Source organism: Strongylocentrotus purpuratus, unplaced genomic scaffold (genome assembly GCF_000002235.5).
Source record: "Strongylocentrotus purpuratus isolate Spur 01 unplaced genomic scaffold, Spur_5.0 spur5_scaffold_6, whole genome shotgun sequence".
Taxonomy (NCBI): Eukaryota; Metazoa; Echinodermata; class Echinoidea; order Camarodonta; family Strongylocentrotidae; genus Strongylocentrotus; species Strongylocentrotus purpuratus.
This window is the reverse complement of record NW_022145612.1, coordinates 8,358,009-8,381,329: the sequence shown is the minus strand read 5'-3', so window position 1 is coordinate 8,381,329 and position 23,321 is coordinate 8,358,009. Positions and strand designations below refer to the sequence as shown.

The window sequence follows — 23,321 nt, the reverse complement described above, 5'->3', positions numbered from 1 at the left end:
CTAGAGGAAGGGAAGTGAATAAAGATGGCTGGATAGTGAGAGGAGAGAGAAGGATGTAGGATGTATGTGTGCCACATACGTGAGATGAGTATTTAATGTCACATATTGCAAGCCAAACATGATTATTTCTGAACTGAATGTGGCCTGCTTAGATTTATATCTCCCAGTGTCTCCGCTGTTGGAGGCCAAGCATGAAGAAAATATTGCGACATGCACAGCCATAACTCGGCAATACCCTGGAGTGTTTTCATCTTTGGAAAGTATGAAAATGACATTCTCAACACATTTTCTCCATCATCTTGAAGCCCAAATGATATTTACGGAGGGGAAAAAAACAAAAATATTTTGAATATAAAGGGAAGCCCCCTTCTTGCTCTAACCTTCAAATGCATTCCCTTTTTGTAAACAATGTACTTGAGTAACTTGACCATTGAAGTTTTTCTTCTTCTTCTTCTTCTTCTTTTCTTCTTCTTCTTCTTCTCCTTCTCCTTCTCCTTCTTCTTCTTCTTCTCCTTGCCATTTTAATCATTTTCTTGTATGGCTTGTACATAATCTTTAAAGATTTATTTTGATTAGATCTTGGAAAAAAAATTCTGAAGATATTTTTGGATGTCTGACTGAAGTTATATGTCAAAGCAATTAAATCTTGAAGGCTAAAGACATGTCATGTTTACTTGTTTCATGTATCACTGTACATTTATGTCAGATCACTTATTGAAAATCGCTTCTTTTGTGTTTATGTGCATCCCCTTTCAAACTAAGGCATCCACTTCCTTCTGAAATATTAATGAGAAAATGTAATTAATTGAGACATGGCACTTATAGAATAATAACCAGAAAATTGGTCATGGTAAAGCGACATAACTAGAGATACTTCGCAAAGGAAATTTAAACCTTTTATATTTTTCATCCATGAGTTTTATCGCAATGATTTTCAATTTTCATCTCAGCAGTCTTGCATGAGCCTATGCCAATTACTCATGACTGAGTAATGCACTATGGATGTATGCTTTTAGTCATTCGGATCAGATAGAATGAAGTCAAGAAAATTACTCTTGATAAAAAGAAAAACTACTCCTGTAATTGCACATCAAGAAGAGCAGTACTATGGAACCCATTTTTAAAAATCCATCTACTTATTTAAATAGATATTGTCGATCAAAGTACGTCCTCAAAAAATTTCTGCGTGACTTTGAAATGCCATAGAAATTGATGCAAAAACTCTTGTGAATGTTAGATTAAGGCAGTTTTTATGGAAATGATGTAAGGAGTATAAGAAGCTGGTACCTTTTATGAAATTTCAACTCATTATGGGTTACTGTGACACCTACCGACTTTAAGTGTCATTATGTGCTCAGTTAAAACTGCATGTTCCCCAAAAAACATTTTCCCTCTTAAAAATACTCAGGAATATTAGGACTTTCAAGAATTTTCAACTTTTTATTCCAACAGTGTCTATAGAAACAAGTCTTTATCAGTATAAGAATATCATTGTAGTATATTATGAACTATTTGATATTTTTATGTTTAATACTTTCACCATGTAAAGCTACCCTAGAGGATGAAAATGGGCAGATATTACAGACATACTGTTATACTATTTTATGATATCTCATATTAACCAAGATCAATGGGAATTGCTTGATAAAAACCCTATGAAATGAGAATGGGCAGATATGACAGACATAATACAGTGAGACTATATCACAAATTATAGCCACAAGCAACTGATGAAAGGAAATGCTACAAAAATACTCTCTGAAGCATTTTTTTTATATTGTCAGGCAATATATGTGATATCAAATCTATTCTGTATTCTGTACTATAAGTTGTAACTCCTGCTGAAATGGTGTGATGCCCCTACATTGGCTTTTGTGATATTTTGGGGGGAGTCAAACATATAGTTAAAGGGTAAGGGTTGCAATTTGGTTAGCTGCAGTGTCTAATATATAATTTAAATGAGGAATTTGGTTAGTATACATTATTGGTAGCCTCTGGAGCATGTGTCGTAGAACCTGTTCATGATCACCTGATATGCATAACATCTATGCTGTTCTGTACCAAGTTGTAACTCCTGAAGGAGGCATGCTGATCGTAGAGACAAGAGCAGAATGTGATACATAGCGAGGTAGAGTGTGAGTCAGGCATGAAGAAGAAGGCTAGCGAGGGAGGAAACAGGTCACAAAACCTGGAATTCATGAATTTGCATGCATGTGGATCACACTTCTAAACCTTAGCTGAAATTTCACCAACACCACTGAGCTTATCAAGGTTGTGCTCAAGATAGTGGAGCTACTTGGAATCTTTGCTATAAAGGTCTTGTGATTCGTCATTGTACTGTCTGATGTCATGTGAGGGTGTTATCTACTGATACAGATATGTAGGGCAGCCTTCTAGGAGTGTATAAGATAATTATGTAAGATGCATCGAATGAGACGACAGATGATTCTCACATTGTGAATTTTTTTTGAGTGGGCATGCAGCATGAAATATTGACAAATGTGTCTGGCTGTCTGCACATGATGGAGGGAGGGAGGAAGGAAGAGAGAAAGAGAGAGAGATTTGGGTCAAAAAGTTTGGAAATCTAGGGCTTAGGTATTTCAGATCTCTAGTTTTTACTTTAATCAGTGTGTCCATAAGAAGAGAGTGGGAGGGAATGTACATGGATTAAATTGGGAGGGGGGTGAGAACAGAGTGGGAGGGTGTATCCATGTGAGCAGAATGGGAGGGGCTTGCCAGTGGAAACAGAGCTTGAGCGATGACAAACACTTCTGGTGCCTGACACTAACCTAAATTGAGATGGCTTGTCTACTCCTCGCAGGGCTGGTGACATCGTATGTTTATTTCATGTACAATTGAGCCTGCAGCTGCAGAATGGTAATATTGCATATATATGGAGGTGTCTGCAGTAATATTCTGAACATGAAGGCATTTATGAAGAGAGAGAGAGAGAGAGAGAGAGAGAGAGAGAGAGAGAGAGAGAGAGAGCGATTAGAGAGGGAGGTAGCTGAAGTTGTTTTGTTTTGCTTCCACTTGAAACAGAAAAAACAAAATATAAATTTTGAAGTTGAAACCATAGTTGGACTTTACTCATTGACTACTGAACAAATTAATAATAGAGGAATAACACAGTTTTATGTGATGATGGGTGAAAATGATTCCTTGTGGACATGAAATTAGATGTTGAAGCAATGGTTATGATGATTATAATGCTCATGATCTTAAGAGAAATACACTGAGCAAACATGAATCTTTCTTCACACAATACGTTCATATCTCCATCTGATAGCACAGAATATGAAAGTTAGCTTTTTGAAACATTTACACATTTTTTCGCTCTTATTTCGACACAAATAGAAAAGATGAAACGTATATGATCTGACTCACATTATACCTGTGCTCCTAAATTTTACACATTAGCTTGAATATACATCCTCACCATCTACACTGTTGGCAGACAATATTATATATACCATAATCTTGGGTTTGTTTTCTCAACTTGCAGTGAGTTTGCCTTTTCAACAGATTTTCTGTGTAAACCATTTCATCTTCTACTTGCAAGTCACTATCATCTTTCCTTTTCAGTTTTTTATCATCCTGTCCTCTTTGTGAATGTAATTTTGTGTAATCTGTATTTCCCTGTCTCTCCCTTTTCCTGTCCCCTTTCCCAATCCATCTTCTGTCTCTATTTGTGCGCTTTTTTCACTTCTGTACATGTATATCAATCTTCACCACTTTGCCTTACCTTCTCATCCCTCCTTCTCTCTCTCTCTCTCTCTCTCTCTCTCTCTCTCTCTCCCTCCTCCCTCTCCCCTCCCCTCCCCTCTCTCTCTCTCTCTCTCTCTCTCTCCCCCTTTTCCTCCTCTTCCCCCTTTCCCTTTTGATCACCTCCCCTCTCTCTCTCTATGTTCTTTTATTCCATCTCATCCATATGAAGACACATTCTTGTGGCCACTCTAGTATTGATCTTCGTTCCTTCTGTCGCCTCCCATGACAAGTGACCATACTTTCTAACCCAAATAAAGAACCTCTGTTTTTGGAAGCAGTGCTGAAAAGAATAGGCATCCTTCTCCCCTGTCCCTTTCTCTACCCTTATCTTGTCCATCCACCTTTCACACTTTGGCAAGCTCATATTTTCCTCTCTCTTTTGAGAAGTCCATTTCAAGCTATGTCAGCCTATTCATTTCCCTTTAATAGCTTTTTCTGTTTTTTTCTTTCTATTTGTCTTTCCCTTTCTCTTCCTCTTACCACCCATCCCTCCTCTTTCTCTCTCTCTCTCTCTCTTACTCTCTCTTTCTCTCTTTCTCTCTTTCTCTCTTTCTCTCTTTCCCTCTCTTTCTTTCTCTCTCTTTCTCTCTCATCCTCTCCCATTGGCTTGAATGTAGGATGATATCAGGCTTGTCAATGGCCCACTGTGATAATGCATGGGTCAATGAGATTTCTCTATCTCATGTAGAGATCGAATTGCTTTGTCAAGTTTTTATAGATGTCTTGACCTCGTTAAGGCAACGTGCATTTTTATTATTTTTTTTATTCTTGTTTTTTATTGTCCTTTTTCTTTTTCTTTTTCTCCTTCCTCTTCTTTTTCTTCATCTTTCCTTTTTAATAATAAAACTATTTTGCCATGTACATACAAAAATATACAACATCAGCTTTTGTCTTTTTTATGGGTCACCCTGTTCACTCCCTTTGAATAAAGCCACAATTAAACAAAAAATTGAAAGAATTTTGTGTTTGCTTTTATCATAAATGAATTTATTAATGTTTGTAATAATATTATGAGTATGGCTCATATGAAAAATATCCATCTGCACAGAGGAAAATATTCTATAATTTTAAGATCCTTGAATTATAAAAATACTATGCATTTTTAGAAATGTAGATTTCTTGAATTTTGTTAAGGTCAATTTGCATATTGAGTTGTATTTTTCTAGGATTATATCATTCACCTTGCTTTCAATGAGAGTGAGAGAGTGGGAGGAAACCTAAGAATTAATTTATCTTCAAAGAAAGGAATTTTGTTTTTTATCATTCTCTTCAAAATTTCTTGTGAAGAGGGATGGCTTCCCTGCTGATGTTAAGATGGATGTAGTGCATTTTGAAGCTATCATTATGCTTCAAATTGTAGATCAGATCACAGTTCAACCCCTTTGTTGAAACTGGAGAGTAAAGCATGAATAGTGAAAGAGGCCTCTGCGTGATCAGTATATTAAACTATTAAACTCACAAGACAAGGTCACCAATGGCTGGCTAATTGACCCTACAGACATGACAGATAAGTGAATAGATGGGACCATTATATCTACAAGTAGGCCTTATTAGTAGCCGTCATGGGCATTGTATCAGATTATGTACTTCTAATTCTAGTGTATTTTTATCAATTATTATTTAAGATTATCCAGGGTGGCTTCCAGATAATTATGATAAACCATGGACAAATTCTAACAAATGAATGCTATGAGTGTTTTCTTGCCTTTACGTCCGAGTTTGACAGATCTTTAGATTTCCAAGAATTTCATCGCTTGTATATTACATAAGCAATGCCAATCTGTTAGGATTATTTTCTATTTCATTGTTTAAAATATCAATCAAATCTTGTCATACATTCTGAATGAGGAGTTTCCAACAGAACGTTGAGCTGTTTGAGTTTTGTCAATTTTGTACTTTGATATCATAGTTTGCTATTTGAAAATGCTTTAGTGCTAAGGATGCACAAACTGCACCAATGTATACACTACATGAATGATGGCTTAAATCTCGGAAGCTGCTAAATTGCCACACAGATCCATTTTTGAGGAAGAAATGTCAGTAGGAAAGGGTAGAAAGTAACGGGGAGACTGTCTGAAAATACCATCACTGCTTCTGCGATCAGCCTGAGGGCAGGACTGGCAAAATGATTGACTAAAAATTTATACACATGTTCAATTTATTTTGATTGGTCGGAGGAAAAAACATACTAGTAGAGGAGTGTGGATGAGAGGTTTTTATGCCGTCTTTACATGTCAAGATGGCATAGGGCAATCAGCATCGTTGAAAGAACTTTCTGGCCTTGTCAGATGTGTTATGAATCAGGTTTATGATTTAGTGTCTTTCATTTGAGGATGTATGGTTGGTATTGCAGTGAGGTTCTGTGTTTTATGTGACTTGATGCCAGTGATGGATGTTGCAGCATGTCTTACTCTTTGCTATGTTAGGGTTACCATGAATGGGGTTATGCATCATGATGAGCTGAATTAGAAGAAGTATAGGTTAATGTTCTGTAAAGCTACTTGGTTTGAGGTAGATATCAAGGGAGTACAATTGATATATTTGATTGGTTCTTTGATCTTGAATTAATGTTATTTTCAGAATTAAGAGAAGAGATACAGATGTTTTCTTTATGAATCAACACAAGGGATGATTAGATCTCTGGTGAGAGTCAGAATGGTTATTACCGTATGCTTAAACATAGAGTTAATGCCCTACTGGCTCTAAACATAGAATCATTTATTGAAAGTTGTAGGCCTACATGCATGTACTGTATGTCCAAATATAAATCTGAGTATTTCATTTACATATATTTATTTAAAAATATGGAAATAGGTTAATGTCTCAAGTCGTAGCAAAATCTAATTGCTTGAGGTAAATATGCTTAATGTAAAATGTCAGGGCAAAGCAATTGGACCTAAAAGAACCATTACATAGTTCTTTGTATTAGCTTGAAGACACTCATTGACATTCAGTAGACAGCTAGACAAAGCATGTTTACATGGAGGTTATTAAGGTGCCAGGATCTAATCGTCTTTATGGGACCAATAAGTACGCCCACCAACCCCTCCACGGGGGAGGGATCGTGATGCCTTCCAGTGGTGGTGGTGGTGAACTCACCGACACCGGTGTGTTCTTGGGGTCTTGGATGGTTCCCAATGGTCAAATTGGTTATGATTCATCATCCTCAATCAAGGTTACCATGACAACATCCCCTCCTGCCATTCATCTATCCGGCAGAGGCACGTGTGTATCACACGCCATTACACATAATGAGAATCTGTTGTGCGCAAGTGCGTACGTACGTGTGTGTTTGTGTGTCTGTGTTTAGGTATATGATGAGGCTTTGTGTGTATGTTTCGTTAGTAGTGAGATGAGATGTTGTGGGCCGATGAAAAACAATTTACTGTTCCACATCCCATGCTTACTTATCGTAGTTACTGTGTTGATATATTTTACTTGTTAATCATCTTATTGACATAATTGAGCAGCTTTCAATGGGATATGTGCATTTATTGTTAATATCCAGAATTTCCAGATACGGATGTATCCAATTCAGTTTATTTTCCATATTCAGTGCATATTCATATAGTCACCATGTTGCTTTAATGAGCCATATATTATTATTCATCTCCTTGTCAACTAAACTAGTTCTCTCTGGGATGTGTCAATATTGTTCTCTGTCTCTTTCATTACCAAGGTTTGCCAACTTCATATCCTTTCCAGGAGGAGTAAACAAAGAATATTAATATCTGAAATTCATTAATATCTTGCTTGACACAGTGTGGCTGGATAACAATTACAAAATTTGTTACATACGAGCATATTTGTCATTCCACGCAATATCAGGGAGCAAATGACCTTGGAATTGTACCACTATTATCATGTAAATTCAGCCAAACCATCAATCAGATGGCAGGAAATTTGTAGGCAAGGCTACAGGATATGATTGCAGATTTGTTCTCCTAAAAAAATAGTTAAACTAAAAAAGTTCCCCATACAGTGGTTGTTCTATGCCTGCCTCTGTCTGTCTTTTTTAAATCAAAGAAAGAAAATTTCTTAATTTAGACTGCGGATACGTCAGTTTCACACCCCCTAGAGTAGCAAGTCTTCTTTAACTGATAATTAAAATTGCCCCTTTTTGTTGCAGTGCATGGCACTCGGAATGGCCCAAAAATCAATAGCACTTGCCACCCATTCTTTCAAACATTGCCTTTGCAGCTGACAGAGGAAATGTAATTTCGCACAGAAACTGTCGCCCCCTCTGCTTATTAAAATATCTGCCATGTTCCACTAGAAAAGTCTTGAAATGAATGGCTTTTGTGCCAGATTTTGTAGCCATACTTCCCAGGTCTGTTGCTCAGAGAGGGAGGGAAAAAATGTTTGAATGCATTTGAGGAATTTACATAGGCTACAAGCAGACAGTAACAATAGCATTTCAAATTAGATGACGACCTTGCCCAGTCTTGTTAAAGAGTGCATGTAGCCAATACTAAACTTTATCAAGTCCAATTATCCTCTGTTTGAAGCCAGAAGAATATTAACCGTTATCTACTTTAACACAAAGTTAAATGCCCTTCTGACTCAGTCTGAACAGATAATATCCTTTAAAAAAATCATGAGGTTAGTCCTTTTTTGTTGTAGACAAAGAAGCACATTATTTGGAATGATTTGTAAATAGAAGAAGAAAAGAGGCCTTTACAGTCCTTTTGTAGCAGTCTGGAGTAATGCCGGAAGGATCGTATAATTGAAAAGAGGAAATGAAGTTTGCTATCTTCATTAGATCTTAATGTATTATAACATGATACATTGAGGAAGATAGGGACGATGAGAAAAGATTAAATAAGAGGCAGGAAAAGGGTTGAAATTGATGTATGGTATAAGTAAATTTCCTTGATATCTATATCATCATGCCCATTCATGCGCCCATCATATGGAGACAGAACGGAGAGAAACTAATAGCCTCTTCAGACTTATGGACATTTATACAAACCTTGTAAAGAATAGCGTCATGTAAAGAATCAATGTATAGCAAAAGAAGCTTAAAGACTAGAAAACAACATCGTATAAAGAAACAAATTTTGAAGAGGTTAATTGATCTTCAGTGCACGCTCAAAAATTGAAAAGCCCTGCCCATTTATACAATTTTTTGTTCGAAAGTGTTTTGCTATACGATGAATCATGGTAGTCTGAATGGAGGGATGTTCAGCCTCCTGATTCAATGATTGGGTTCTATGGGGTGTGATAAGAGGGTGAAGATATTTGATTGAGCTGGATTAGGAGGTGGCGCCAACTTACATCGGGGAGGGTGCCCACCACAGCTGTGTTTCATGAATTATAAATGTCCCGCTAACTACTAATAGAATTACAGGCTCTTGTTTGCTGATTTTCTATTGTTTTCTTCAAAGTTTAATGGCTGCTCTTAATAGTGCAACATCAGTTAAGCGTTCAGTCATAGCCAGTATTCTTTTAACAGTTGATAACATCTACAGTGGTTGAAGTCTTGATTATATTAAGAATAGTCTAATATAAAATCATTGCACTGAATTCAGTAACATTTGCATATTCCTTCTTTCCCCGTGAAGTGTGCATCCACACTTCCACCTGTCTTACTCTCTCCCTATGCCCATACACAATTGTCTTATTTTAGGCATGAATTTTGTTTGTTGTTGGTTCTCTTTTGGTGTTTTAAAGCAGAATTTTGCCGCAAACTTGGGAATTTACATCTTATCTTTCAAACCAATAATGTGTACAGGCTGTCATCCTTATCAACAAATTATAGATTTTATCAAATTTTCATGAATAATTTTTGAAGTGTAATTGGTCTCTCCCTTCCCTAACTTATATGATCAAGGGAATGACTTAATATTGGAAGAATTCTCAAGTGAATTTCAGCCTTTCAATAGGAAGGTAGATGTGACATTTCTATTACTTTGCGTTTCAGTTCCTGACAAATAGAAAATTGAATTAAAAAAAAAGTGATGCTAGACGATTTGCTAACACATCAAAGAGCGTGACATGTCGTCGCTGTTTTCACGAAGTGACGGTAGTGAAAAAAAATTGCATTCACTTTGCGTTACGATTTTCCTCACTACCGTCACTTCGTGAAAACAAGGACGATGTGTATAAAAGAAAAGAAATATAGAGGATATACATGTAGGAAAAAAACAAAAAATCGGAATTGATCAACGTATCATCTTTCTATGGTGTTCTTTACAGGTTTTCTGAAAAGATAGATGCTAAAATGGTTTTCCACCTTTCCTGTAGCTATATGCTATAGGCAACTGCAAATTGAAAATTCATGAAAGAGAATTGCAATTTTGATTGGACGTATTTCTACAACATAGCCATATTCTAATTTTTTGCCGGCTTTCATGCAAGGATAGAAGAAAGCTGTAAATGAAAGAACATGTCGCTGCTGAGAATGCATATTAACCACGGCCTGTGTGTGTGGCAAGTTCACACGGCTGGCATTAATCAATACTGCGTAAAATGCCGCAAATATTTGCAACTTGCTGGCTTTTTATGAGCAGAGTATTGATTAGACAACAATATCAATGTGATGTCTCTAGCGTTGGTAAACATATTAAAGCTAGGTACCTGCCAGTGTTTTATTTCAGCTAAGCTAATATTTAATCAACTTTTCCTTTCTTTCTCTTTTTCTCTTTATCTTTAGATGACTCGTGCATTGCAAGTCAAGCCAGCCGACAGTGAAAGCAGAGGAGGTAAGGAAAATATTCAAACTTATTTGCAAGCCACAGAACAAACATGGAAAACATGTATTTTAATTTGAATAGAACGTATGATTTCTACCGTGAATGTTGCAGAATGAGTAAGGTATTGAAATTGTATGACCAGTCGTACAATCAATCACTTGCATTGTTGTATGAATAAATGGTAAGGCAGATTATCAAGCAGCTTTTGTCCCTAGCTCTTTCTCCCATTTCTGTCTTCTCCCTGTATTCACTCTCTCTTTTCTCTCTCTCTCTCTCTCTCTCTCTCTCTCTCTCTTCTCTTTCTCTTTCTTCTCTTTCTCTTTCTTCTCTTTCTTCTCTTTCTCTTTCTTCTCTTTCTTTTTCTCTTTCTTCTCTTTCTCTTTCTTCTCTTTCTCTTTCTTCTCTTTCTTCTCTTTCTTCTCTTTCTCTTTCTCTCTTCTTTTTCTCTTTCTTCTCTTTCTCTTTCTTCTCTTTCTCTTTCTCTTTCTTTTTCTCTTTCTCTTTCTTTTTCTCTTTCTCTTTCTTTTTCTCTTTCTTTTTCTCTTTTTCTCTCTTCCTCTCCCCTCTCTGTCTTTCTCATTCCCTCTTCCTCTTCTATCGTCAATTCTATATCTCTTCCCAACCTCATCCATCTCTCCTTTTATCTGTCTTTTCTTGTCCATTATCATCTCTCTCTCACTCTCTCTCTCCCATCTATCTGTTTCCCACCATCCCTTTCTTTCTCTCTATTATTCTCTCACTCTTTCCCCCTTCTCTATCTTCCTTTCCAATTCTCTTTCTGTGGTAGGAAATTGTTGCAATATGATTGAAGCCTGAATTTTGCATCATGAATAGTTACAATCCCACTCCCAGCTACATCCATGGTAGAAAATACATGAATATAATTTCATCATGCTCTTGAAGCAATGAAGTCTTAAAAAGTCACTACCGGAACTCTAAAATGATCAAAGTATAAAGGAGTTAAAGCATTACAACCAATTTTGAAAGATTCTACATAATCATCAATTGTGCTTGATACAACTTCATGACGAACAGGTAATGCTTTATATCTTGAAATGAAAATCTATAAAGGAAGAATAATTTCTGAGGTTATAAATCATTTTCTCAAAATATTTTTTAAATGAACCTGTAGGGATTAGGGTGTTTACAAATTAATAGTGTTGTACCGCTTCATGTTATGAGTAAGATAATGAGCTAAATTGATGTCAGCAGAAAATCCTTTATTTCAAAATGAATAATTTGTCAAGTGCTAGATGGACAAAGACGAGATGAGTATTTCTGATTTACATACTGAATCCTGGGGCTTTATGGAAGTGATTCTTTTAGGAAGTGCTTCTTTTAGGCATTGAGACATGATTATCACAGTGCTATATAGCAAGCTACATCAAACCAAGAGTTTGGAAGACAGTAAATTATCAATCACTATACCCTTGAGAATATGCTTGTGGTGAAAAGAAAATGTTATTCCTTAGAAAGAGATCAAATGCAAATAGTGTGTTTACCCCTCTCCATCATGATTCCTTCAAATATATTAACATTGCCATCAAGAAACGACAAATCCTCCGGTCGTACTTCTTTTGCTCGCATTAAGATAAATTGCTCAACGTAATTGGGCTTGATGTCCAGCAAACGTTGCCTTTCTTCCACAGTTGATTTAGTCCTCTGCCTTCTTAGATTCGTTGATTGTTTGCAAGGTAAATAGGGATTGGCACTTTGCGATAGCCAGGAGTAGTTTATACCATCTTAAAGTAGTGGGCTGCATCATATCCTGTTCATACTCAAGGGAATGTATTCAAAATTTGTACAGAAAAACGTTGTATATAGATAATAGAATTACTGTATAGTGAAAGAGGCACACACGCACGTGATAGGAAAATGTTCATACAATCAGGAAGATTGTGAGTTAAATTACCTGGTATAATGAAACATCATAAAGAAACTAGTCTTTTTAAGAGGTCAGGTGACATATGTTATGTATCAACTCCAATGAATCCTGGCCAATCATCAGTTAGTGCTTACGATGAGCCCCCCCCCCCCCCCAGTTACTAAATTTTTTTCTCCATAAGACATTCACACAAGAAGTGTGAATTTTTTATAGACATGTTTGAAAAAAAGTTGTATAGATAAACAACTGTGTCGCTGTTTGACTTTTCATTAAGTTGTGTTCAGACTAGAAAGAAAAAAAATCATGTACGGCACAGTTTTCGTACAGTTGTACATTGAAACTTTAGTCTGAAAGAGGGGGGGGGGTAACCTATTAAGTTCTTAGGCTCACTATTCATTTAAGGCTGTTAACCTTCTCTGAGGCTCACGACCAACTCAAGACAAATCTCCTTTTTTGTAGAATGATTGAGATGGAAAAGTCCACAATATTTGTCCTCTACGTAACTGACTGTTTGTAGCTACCATATACATGCCTCTTCTAGCAAAATCGGCTGGTAGTTCTATACAACTCAATCTCAATTTAAAGACTGATGCAATTATTCCTATTGAAGATTCATTGTAGATTACCCACTTCTATAGCTAATAAACAACAACAAATAATAATAATAGCTTTGAATTTGCGTTGATGAGAAGCACAGCATATTAATGAATCAATTAGTATGCCATCCATGAATAAACCATCCAGCAATTATTCATTTTGATGACTAATATATGGTCCTGCTTACCTACTAATTGATCGCCGGTCATGGAGCCAGGATGATTGCTATTCAGTATAGCTCTTACCAACAGCCATCTGTATGCTCTGTTTTTGTTAGCCATCCTTACGATAAGACAAAAGCCTGACATGTTTGAATGAGTGGATGGATGGTTGGCAAATTGTGGGGTCAATGCATGTTTTTGAGGGCCATATGTGGTGCATACATTTCCAAGGGAATGCCAATAAGTCCATATCTGCCACAGATATTGATTTTCACCCCGTTCCCAAACGGGCTTTATACATGTACGGGGCCTTGCATACGGGTCAATGGAATCAATAGAATTTACATGATGGAGTAGTGGGTTAGGGAAAAGGGTTGGAGAAAGTAAAGAGAGAGAGAGAGAGAGAGAGAGAGAGAGAGAAAGATGGGGAGGATTATTCACAGGGTTTTAATACATAATTTAAAGTAAGAGATTAAAAAGTAGAGAGATGGAGAAATGAAAGGATAAAGGAACACAATAGAACAAGAGAAAGTGTGTGTGTCAGATAAGGAGATTGAGTAAACGAATTAGAAAAACTAAATGAAAAAGAAATAAATTGTTTAAAAGGAATGTAAAAAAAGAAGAATTGAGAATGAAAGAGGGAGAGGGGAAGAGAGGGGGAGAGAGGGAGAGAGAGAGAGACAGATGTAGAGTGTCAATATTTACGTTACAGAAAACATGATTCTATATTGTTTAAAATACTAAGAAACATGCCTGTTTTCTGAATTACAAAGACAAAATAAACAGATTTTGGTACATGAATCATAACCTTTTGATATCCAAAGGCTATAAAGGTGGTAGCAATTTGCAAGATTCCTGACTTGAAATGGAAACACACCTGAACTTATCTTGTGATTAATTTTCAACAATTTAGAAAAGGACATTTCCTTGCATCCACCCTCTCTCCCTCTCTCTCTCTGTTGGGTATGATATGATTTCTAAGACAAACTGTTGTATAGTTTTGGGATCAAATTCCACTCTCTCTTCTTGTACTCCGTTCCATTTCCTATGATTCTCAGGTTACTGCAGGGAAAAAGAAGTAATCTGTTATTTTTGAAGGACACTCATTTGTTTCATTCCCTCACCCTCAATCAGTGAGGTACATTGTGGCTTTCCAAGTAGATTCCTCTTCCTGGTGCAAATCAAATTTGCTCTCGGCGTTTGGCTCCATCAAAAGAAAAGCCCAAATCGCCTTTTCAAAACACCTGTGAAACTCCTCTTTCCAATCTTCAAAATCACCTCTGTGCAGAGGAACCGGAAGATAGAACAATCACAGAAGGCTGCAGAGCCACAGGCTTTCTCTCTGAAAGCAAATCATCAAATTCAACCTTTTCTAGTAAAATTCAATCTTAGTATGTTCTCTGCTTCTTTTTGTCTGCATCAACTCAAAAATTAAGGGGGAAAATCCATTAATAGATATTCCCATAGTATTTTATGAAGGAAATGAGTTGGAATTGAAAAAGAAAATCAATGAAGAACTTGTTTTCCTTTCGTGGACAATTCATTGTTATTACATTTTTACCACCATCAGTTAGAGAAGAGTTGATACAGTTGAATACTGATGATTTAATCATAAACAATTAGAAAATGACAATTTTTACATTTCTTTGTCATTGCCAATTTTGTGTTTGTTTTTGTATATGTTTTGGGGATAAACCCTTATTTTTTTAAAGTTTTTTAAGTTGCTTGAGGAATACTGGTAGAAATCTGTAAAATGCTATGATTTTTTTTGTGTGTGTTAACAGAATTTGTGTGTAATAGGAGAAAGGGCACCCCCTCCAGAAATATTAAAATCAGACAGTGATGAGTTGAGTTGGGTAAACTCCGTCCCCTCTCATCAATTCAAATTACTGCTCATACCCTCTGAGCAGCGCGTTCCATCTTTTTTTAACCCTCTTATTCTATCCATCTTAGTCTATCCCTTCCAGCCATTTTGCGAAATGGAGAGAAGGGCAAATCCCATGTTCAGGATAGCAAACTTAACTATAGGTTTCTTCTTCTTGTCTGAATGTCATATAACAAAACATTGTATAAAAAACCATCGTAAAGTGATTTGGATATTTGAAGTTGTTAGGAAGTTAAGTCAAAGGATCAGGGTCTGCTTCTGATCAAAAATAGTGTAACTAGCAGCCTTTTCACACACAGCTAAAATTCTATAAACATGATTAGTATAAACGTGTTTAAACTAATCACCTGAACATACGACATCATTCACACACAGAAATTTTGGTGCGATCGTTAATCGTTTCATGATTACCTACTGCTTGTAAAATGCGCAGTAGTGCCATTGCGCATTGAAGGTCATGTCATATCAATCAAAGCGCACGCTCTTTCCAGTTTAAACACGTCTGAAACACGTTTAAACACGAATAACCTTTCACACACAAAATGTCAAGCTCTCTAGATACGAACTTCGTATCTGCAGCCTGCTTTTAGGGGCGTATGAATCGCGACTTCGTATCTATCCCAACATCGTATAAACGATGTTCACACAGGGAAAATTTTCTATAAACATGTTTAAAACTGTTGAGTTAAACACGTTTATACTAATCATCTCTAGATACGATGAATTTTAGCTATGTGTGAAAGGGCTGTAGGTGGGGCTTATCATATTAAAGTGTGCCCTGAAGATCAGTCAGCTTTCGTCTACACTGTCATTAAACATGTCATACGACCACATGGAAACCAATTTCTCTATACAATGTTTCTTTACATGATCTTTTTTTCATTTGTGTACTCTTTGGCTAAATGATGATACAACGTTTCTTTGAACGAGTTTCGTAAACATAAAGTATGAACAGGGCTGTATAGGAAAAGGGGAATGGTAAAATGCCCTTGTGGCTAGGTACGAGAGTAAATCCTGCATCCAAACCCAATTAGAATGGGGGATCAGTTTACCAAGTTTATTGGAATGGTCAGTCCCAAAGAGGATTTCCATCTTTCACGTTGAAAACAAGGCTCCTCGGAGGATAAGGACAAGATTTTTTTGTTGCATAAACTTTTCTGGAGAATGAAATAATATTGATTTGGATGCATTAAGTTTCCATGACACTTCCATTTATCCATCTCATTCTAGATCATTTTCCACCTCCTATCACTCCTTCTGATTCACTTTTCAGTTTTTACCTTTTTTACTCTTTCTTTCTCTTTCTCTTTTTATTTTTTGAAAGCCAGAAAGGCGTTTACTCTTATCCTTGTGGTTTTTAAAATAATGAATTTGTGCTTTTATTCTTTTTCCTTTCATCCTCTCTACATCTTTTACTTTTTCCATTTGTATTTTTAGTTTTTATCTTTTGTCCACTTCACTTTACCTTGTTCATTTGCTTCATTTATGTCACCTGTTCTCCTAAATACTGCCACGTGTTGGGTATAATTCAGATAAATTGCAGAACGAAACACCAATTAGGGTTACAACTCAAGTTAGTCGGTAGCTTATCAAATAGTCATTGATTACAACTTCACAGCTGCAATTTGAACTTCTCTCTCCTAGCTGTTTTCTTAATGTTTTGGCTTTCTCCCTCCTCTGAAAATAGAAAAAATACTTGATGCGAAATCTCACCATTCGATAGTGAGTAGTTTTTTTTAATGCAATTTTGTGATTGGATAGGAAGATGGATTTATCCTATTTCTAAACTTTAGAATATCTGATAGTTTTTAGAGATGCCACACAACGCTTGTATAATTTGTTTTCCTCAATAGTTGAAGCCTTTATTCTCATATGCTTCCTGCAAAATAAAGTAAAAAGAAATAGAAACCATCAATCACCTGGGTTTTGTGCTTTTATCCCCTCCTAATTGAGAATGAGAGAATTCAGAAGAAAAGAAAATTAGATTTCCAACAATTTATGAAATGTGGATTCTTCTACAATTTCGGCTCACTGGGAATCAAACCAAAATCCTGCCCTTTAAAAACGTGTCATTGGGGTAGGTTAGCAACGTATTGCTCCATCAGAAATATCACAGGGTACATCTGGGCTTAGGCTGATTTCTGACAGGCGGAAAGCAAACAAAGTAATAAATATAAATAAAGAATGGATCTCCATGGCCTCAATTCTTCATTTTTTTTTGCATCATCAGTTAATTTTACACATGTAATACATGTGCATCATCCTGTGAGAGCAAGAAGGATGATGCCCCATCTCCTACCACAGAATCAATGCCTTTGTAGATCTACACAGATGATGTCAGTAGAACCAGGATGATGAAAGTATTTGTCTCCGTGTGATACAAGGACAGCCTCTCCCCTTGAAATAATCTTAAGTATATAGCTCCAGCTGTGGGACCCTGTCCATCTGCGACACACCTTCTGAAGCTCGATATCTACTTGTCGTCGTCGTCGCATCTCGGCTGAGTAAGCGAACAAAACCTACTTAAAATTGGTCATGCATATTCTTGTCGCGTTGAAGCCTTGGTAAGGTGGATCACCATTGCCACCTAAGGCCAGTTTTCATTAGCCTGTGTTTTCAAAATCGCCCGGTTATTCTAATCTGGGGAAATTAGCCCGATCACAACTATCTGGAGCTAATTCACCGCTATGACACAAATGCTTGGCTATTTTACTCATGCATTTTGGATGTTAGTTGGAGATACAATATATATTCCAAGTAAAATTAATAAACTAGGGCTTGTTAGTAAATTTGGCCAAATTGTTGGCTAATTCAGTGGTGAAGATACAATACATAAGGACAATAAGCTCAAACTGATTCATGGAGTGCGTGGGGATATCTTTACTTTGGGTAATGAAAAGAATGAACTTGAAAGTCTCTTCTTGAGAAGCACTGATTGGTCGAAATTATCGAGTTTAAGCTTCTTTAGGCAAGTGGAAACACACCTCTATACAGTGTTGAAGTAGAAATTCTACGACTAGATGGATAACCTGAAGTCTAATATCTCAAGTTTAAGCTTATTCAGGCTCATGGAGACTCCCCTCTAGAAGAGTTTTACCAGGGACGAATCCATATATCTCAAGGTAATCACAAGATGATGTGGAGTTAGAGATTCCGTTACTAGATGAATCATGGGCAGGACGACCTTTACGAATGCTTTTAAAGATAGTCCCCGAGTGGCATAATGGTGTACATCAAACAGCATCATGGTATTAATGGTCCATTATTTAGATGTGATTTAGAGGATTTGGCCTTTGATTGTGAGCCAGAGGTAGTGCCATTACAAGGATGTTGTCTACACCTATCCTATATGGATTAGCTGTGTCCCTGTATGCCATTCTTTGACAAATATTCACATAATTGATTTTGATAATTAGATTTTTTTTCCCATTTATTTCTTGACTTGATATATTTCACTTCAAAAACACTTTTTTCCCCCTTTTTTTCTAAAGGAATACAACTTCTTTTTAATCACAATGTCTTTCAATGATTTGTGTGTATTCCTATTACGTGCCTGGTCAATCAAGTCTCATCAAAGCCAGTAGTGTATGATGATTCTAAATACACTGGTCTTCATCTAATAAGCGCATTCATATTAGCTGAAAAGCTAAAATTGGAAATTTGCAAAATGAGGTAAATAACAGATAGAGAGGTTTACCGCAACAATATTTCATGAGTTTTGCCACACTTTGACTCAGGATGGTCCCTTTAAAAATTGAAATACCTTGGTACCCAAAGAGATACTGCTGGAAGTTTAATCAATGGCATTGATTTTGAAGTGCATCAGGATGAAGAATGGATTATTTTGGGGAAAGATGAAATTCAACATTCTCTCCAAATGACAGAAAGTTATTTTCAACCCATTGCCTCCTGGAAGCAGGAGGCTCCTATTAAAGGGTATGGGAATGAGAGAATTTGGTATATAATCGGTTAAGAAAAGACTGTTGCTGAAGGCATGATGCCCTTTGTGAAAATATCAAGTGTGATCTAATTCTGTCCGCATCACAAAGGGAGATGTAAATCATGTATTGTCCTGGGTCCTGCGACTCATTGGGTATGTTTTGTAGTACCCCAGCACCCCTTTTCACGGCGATTAAGACGATTTAGAATGCAGATCCCTCACAGTTATCCAGTCTCAATGGCTGCTCCAATCATCTGCCATTCGCTAGCCTGAAGAATTACAGGGTACTCTGCTGAATAAATCTAGGGTGTACGATGCCCGTCAGTGCAAGAAGGATGTATCTCCCAATATAATGATACTTCATTGTAGCTGCCAATTGCTTCTCAATCAATATTCATTGGGAATGAAGCCCAAGGGTTAGGAGATTACTACATAGATAATATCCAAGTTGTATTTGCTGGGCGGAATTGGATTAGCTTCAAATAGAGTATACGGGAAGATGCTGGGTTTAATTTATATTTTGAAATGCATTGGAGGCTATTTTACTTTGAACCTCTTCATAACATGCCCTCCAGGATGCCATCTTTCCTGCGTCGTCTTCCTGATTCAAGTCCCTCTTGTGGCGAGCATGTGCACAGACATACTGATGCTCTTGATGTATACATATGCACAAGCTGATTCACACTCCTTCTCTCTCCCCAAGGGTTGGTTGGGGTAGAAGTGAGTGGGGGGGGGGGGGGGGGAGGGGGGGGGTTGGGTCAGGTAGGGGGCTACAGGGAGTGATCGGGTGGTATTACTGTCCTTTATAGGGTAACAAGAAAATACAATGAAATTCAGTATAGAGAGGGGAGATATTAGATAAGGATTGTGAGATGTTCTTCATAGGGACATGGATGGAATTCAACTGGATTTATTGATGTTCGTCTGCTGGACATGATCGTCACTGCTTTTGTCTCATGTCTCATGTTAATTTACATTCCATTTCTATTTATAATAATGTAGTTTTCTAAATCTTTTCCTCAAAGTTTCAGTTGAGATCAGCATATATTGATATCTTCTTAAGATGTAAACATACTCAAAGGTACAAGTCTGATCAATGTTAGTAGAGGATTTTATTGTAAAATTTGACGCTTTTTCTTTCACAGTAAGATCAAATACAATCATTGGATTCACTTAAAAGTAATCTTAGTTTATCATTTAAGCATAAAAATGGTATGGTTTCCACTGTCTTCTAGTTTTTTCGCCTCATCTGGAACATTGGAGTCTATCCCCTCCATTCATCGCTCATACACAAATGCAGACACACTCATTTGAAATACAACACCTAAGAAGTATTTGCTTTCAACACTTTGTGCATCATCCCCAGTGACAGTTCTAGAGAGAAACGAAAGCTAACAAGGAGATACGAGAATAACGGTGTCCCTTTGCTTCTTGCTAGAGAAGAAAACCAAAATGGAATGAGAGAGAGAGAGAGAGGGAGAGGGAGAGGGGGAATTGAGGGGGGGGGGGTTGATAACTGTTGATGAGATCTAGTAGACAGCTATTTGTTAAGAGATTGACGTTTATTCTTGTTCCCGGCTCTTTTTCTTGGTCACTCTGCACCCGCATCTACATAATCTGGCAGATCAGTGGCGTAATTTCCCTTGGATTTTTGACGCGCGAGATTTTTCCCAATTTACATGTAAGCAGAGACGCGGGAGAGTTCAACCTCACCCAAGAGAAAATGGCCCCAAGATAGAGTAATTGTTATTCCTCAATTTTCTTAGATCAATTCCTTTTTTCCCTGTAAAACCTTCTTTTTCTTTTTCCTCTCCTCACATTTCCTTTGCCTTTTCCAACACATGGCTTGTTTTGTTAGAGCGTCCATATTCTGTTGGATTGTGTATTATAGAATTTGCTCTTGCTATCTTTCCTGATTACTTTGGGGAATGGAAGCAATGTATTTCACCATGAGCTGATGGTGTTTGTGAAAAGGAAATTTCAATCCCTCTAGAGACGGCTGTTTGGGCATAGAGCATATTGTTGGGAGGAAAAACGTAAGAAGAGCTTTGGCCATGAATGAGACATTGGCTAGTCAACTATGATGGAAAGTTGCTTTTTGCTCTCACTCTCTTCATTATTCTTCATTCCAATTTTCAAGACCGTGTTTTGCAGATCCAGCATATTAACCAGCTTGGCTATGTATGTGTCTTGTTTCTTTTTATCTTCAAAACAAAGCCTCTCTCTCTCCACTCACTCCTTTCGTTCTTTTTGAAGCTATCAATTCTACATATCTTCAAATAGAATTTTCACAGAAACGTGTACAATATTATGTTTTTATGCTCCATTCTTACCAGTTGACATAACATAGTTTGTTATTGATCTCATGGACAGACAGGTGGATTTTCTTGAGCTAATACGATAAGATGGCTGTTCTTGAATGATAGAAATTCCATTTCACAAGCTAGATTGTGAACAATATAAGTGTGAGATAGGAAAAATAGCATCTCTTTAACTGTGAAACCTTTTCCATGCTCTGACTATCTATTATTAGTAGGGAGAGTGGTTTACATGTTGCTTACATTGGTGAACTAATATAACAAAATTGGTGAATTGACATGGCAGAATTTGATAATGATATCATGGATAGACAGACAAATTTTCTTGAGCGAAGAAGATCAATTTAACAGACTAGATAGTAAACTCCTTCCATACTCTGACTAATACTATTAACATGGAGAGAGATTTATATATTAAGCAAATAATTACCGTTGGTGAAGGTGATGGGACAAACTATCACTTCCGAGGCGATCTGGATGTAGCTATCTTTCCGAAGCGAAGCTGAGAAAAGATAGCATAGACATTCTGATCGACGAGGAAGTGATAGTTTGCCATCGCCAGAAACCAAAAGGTGATTATTTGCTTTATATTCCACATCTAAAACAATTTAACTACAAAAAGAAAAGGACGTGTATGCATCTACATAAAAGACACCTAGGCACAAATTCACACCAAAAAAGTTTAAGTTTAACCCATAGAGATATATAGCTCTATGGTTTAACCCAATCACTTGAGGGTACGGTGCGCGTATGTGTTTTCTTTAATTGCGCTCATTGGTAATGCGCGCTTAATTACGCCTGTTTTAGTGCGCTTTTGGATAATCTTCAGTCAAAGTGCGTTGCCCTGTGTAGATAGTACCTCTATCTTCAGTGAAAGTGCGTTGCACTGTGTAGATAGTAGTACTATCTACACAGTGTAAAGAACTTTTTGCTTCTCCCATCAATAATGGGTGAAATATCTTTTATCACATGATTTACTTTTGACCAATCCTAGAGCAAGATTCTAAGTATGTGGAATATAATGCTTAATGGGTTGATTGTAAATGAACTTGTCTTATGTGTTCTCTTTAACACATCCTGATGACGATGCCAAAATAGTTTAATGCCATGTCATCATTACAAGACAAAAAGTTCAAGGAGAGGACTGACAACGAAGCTTATCTGGTTCCTGTTACAGTTTTATTTTATATTTCTATTGTTATTCACCAAAGATTTTTTTTTTTAAATTGAAACCCCTGCTAAAATCGAATCAATGTATGTGATGGATTTTTTATGTGGAAGAGAAGGGTGTCAATTTTTTCTCAATGTGTACACTGATTTCTCAAATGCTGTTTATTATTTCCCCTCCAAAAATGTCATGTGTACAGTATATGTCATGGTTTGTGGGTTGTATTATATATGGTGTCCATTAGTGGTGGCTGTCAGTTTATTTGGTGTTGAGTTTCTTTGAGAAATTTAGGTTGTGGGAAGGCTCCAACCAAAGTTATATATCGCTTGATGAAGGTAAGGAAGCTAATTTTGCACATTTGTAGTCATTTCAATTGCTTCAACAAAAATTTGTTGTGACACCTACATTGCAGTATTGGAATCATGTCATGGTTCTTGTTTTCATCTTCTTGTAGAAGAATCTAACAAAACTATTACCACATACCTGTATTCAAATCATCTGCCAAACACATTTAATTTTGAGGGAAGTATTTTTATTTTCTGACTAAAACAAATAAGGCATTCCATGAAAAGTCTAGACTGTCCAGACCATGTGTGTTGAATACCTGTAACAGTGCCCCATAAACACATATCTATGTTGAAGAACTTCAAGATATGATGTTGTCAGCCATTTGAAAAAATACAATTAAATTGGCCAGCCTACACCTTTTCAAAACATAATTATGACATGAGAAATTACAATAACTTTAAGTATTCTAAAAAATAAGTATGACTGCAAGAACTCAACATTTGCTTTTATCTTTTGTTCATATCATGTCTGTTTTTGCACTTATCGGTGATTTTAAGGAAGGGTTCTGTATCTTGTGGAGACGCCAGTAAAATCGGCTATACAGGGTGGTTCCTTG

At 36.7% G+C, this 23,321-nt stretch overlaps 1 protein-coding gene across 7 annotated transcripts in view; it reads left to right on the top strand.

The window, feature by feature from the left end:
• Nucleotides 1-10,404: 10,404 nt before the first annotated feature.
• The window catches only part of LOC575560 (CUGBP Elav-like family member 3), a 56,431-nt gene continuing 43,514 nt past the window's right edge, over nt 10,405-23,321 (top strand). For 5 of the 7 annotated variants that reach the window (XM_030973274.1, XM_030973270.1, XM_030973272.1 and 2 more), the window contains exon 1: nt 10,405-10,472. In XM_030973274.1, the coding sequence (XP_030829134.1) occupies nt 10,424-10,472 (49 nt within the window). In that variant the 5' untranslated portion in view covers nt 10,405-10,423. The remainder of the gene's footprint in view (nt 10,473-23,321) is intronic. The other 2 variants (XM_030973273.1, XM_030973275.1) reach the window with 2 other exon arrangements.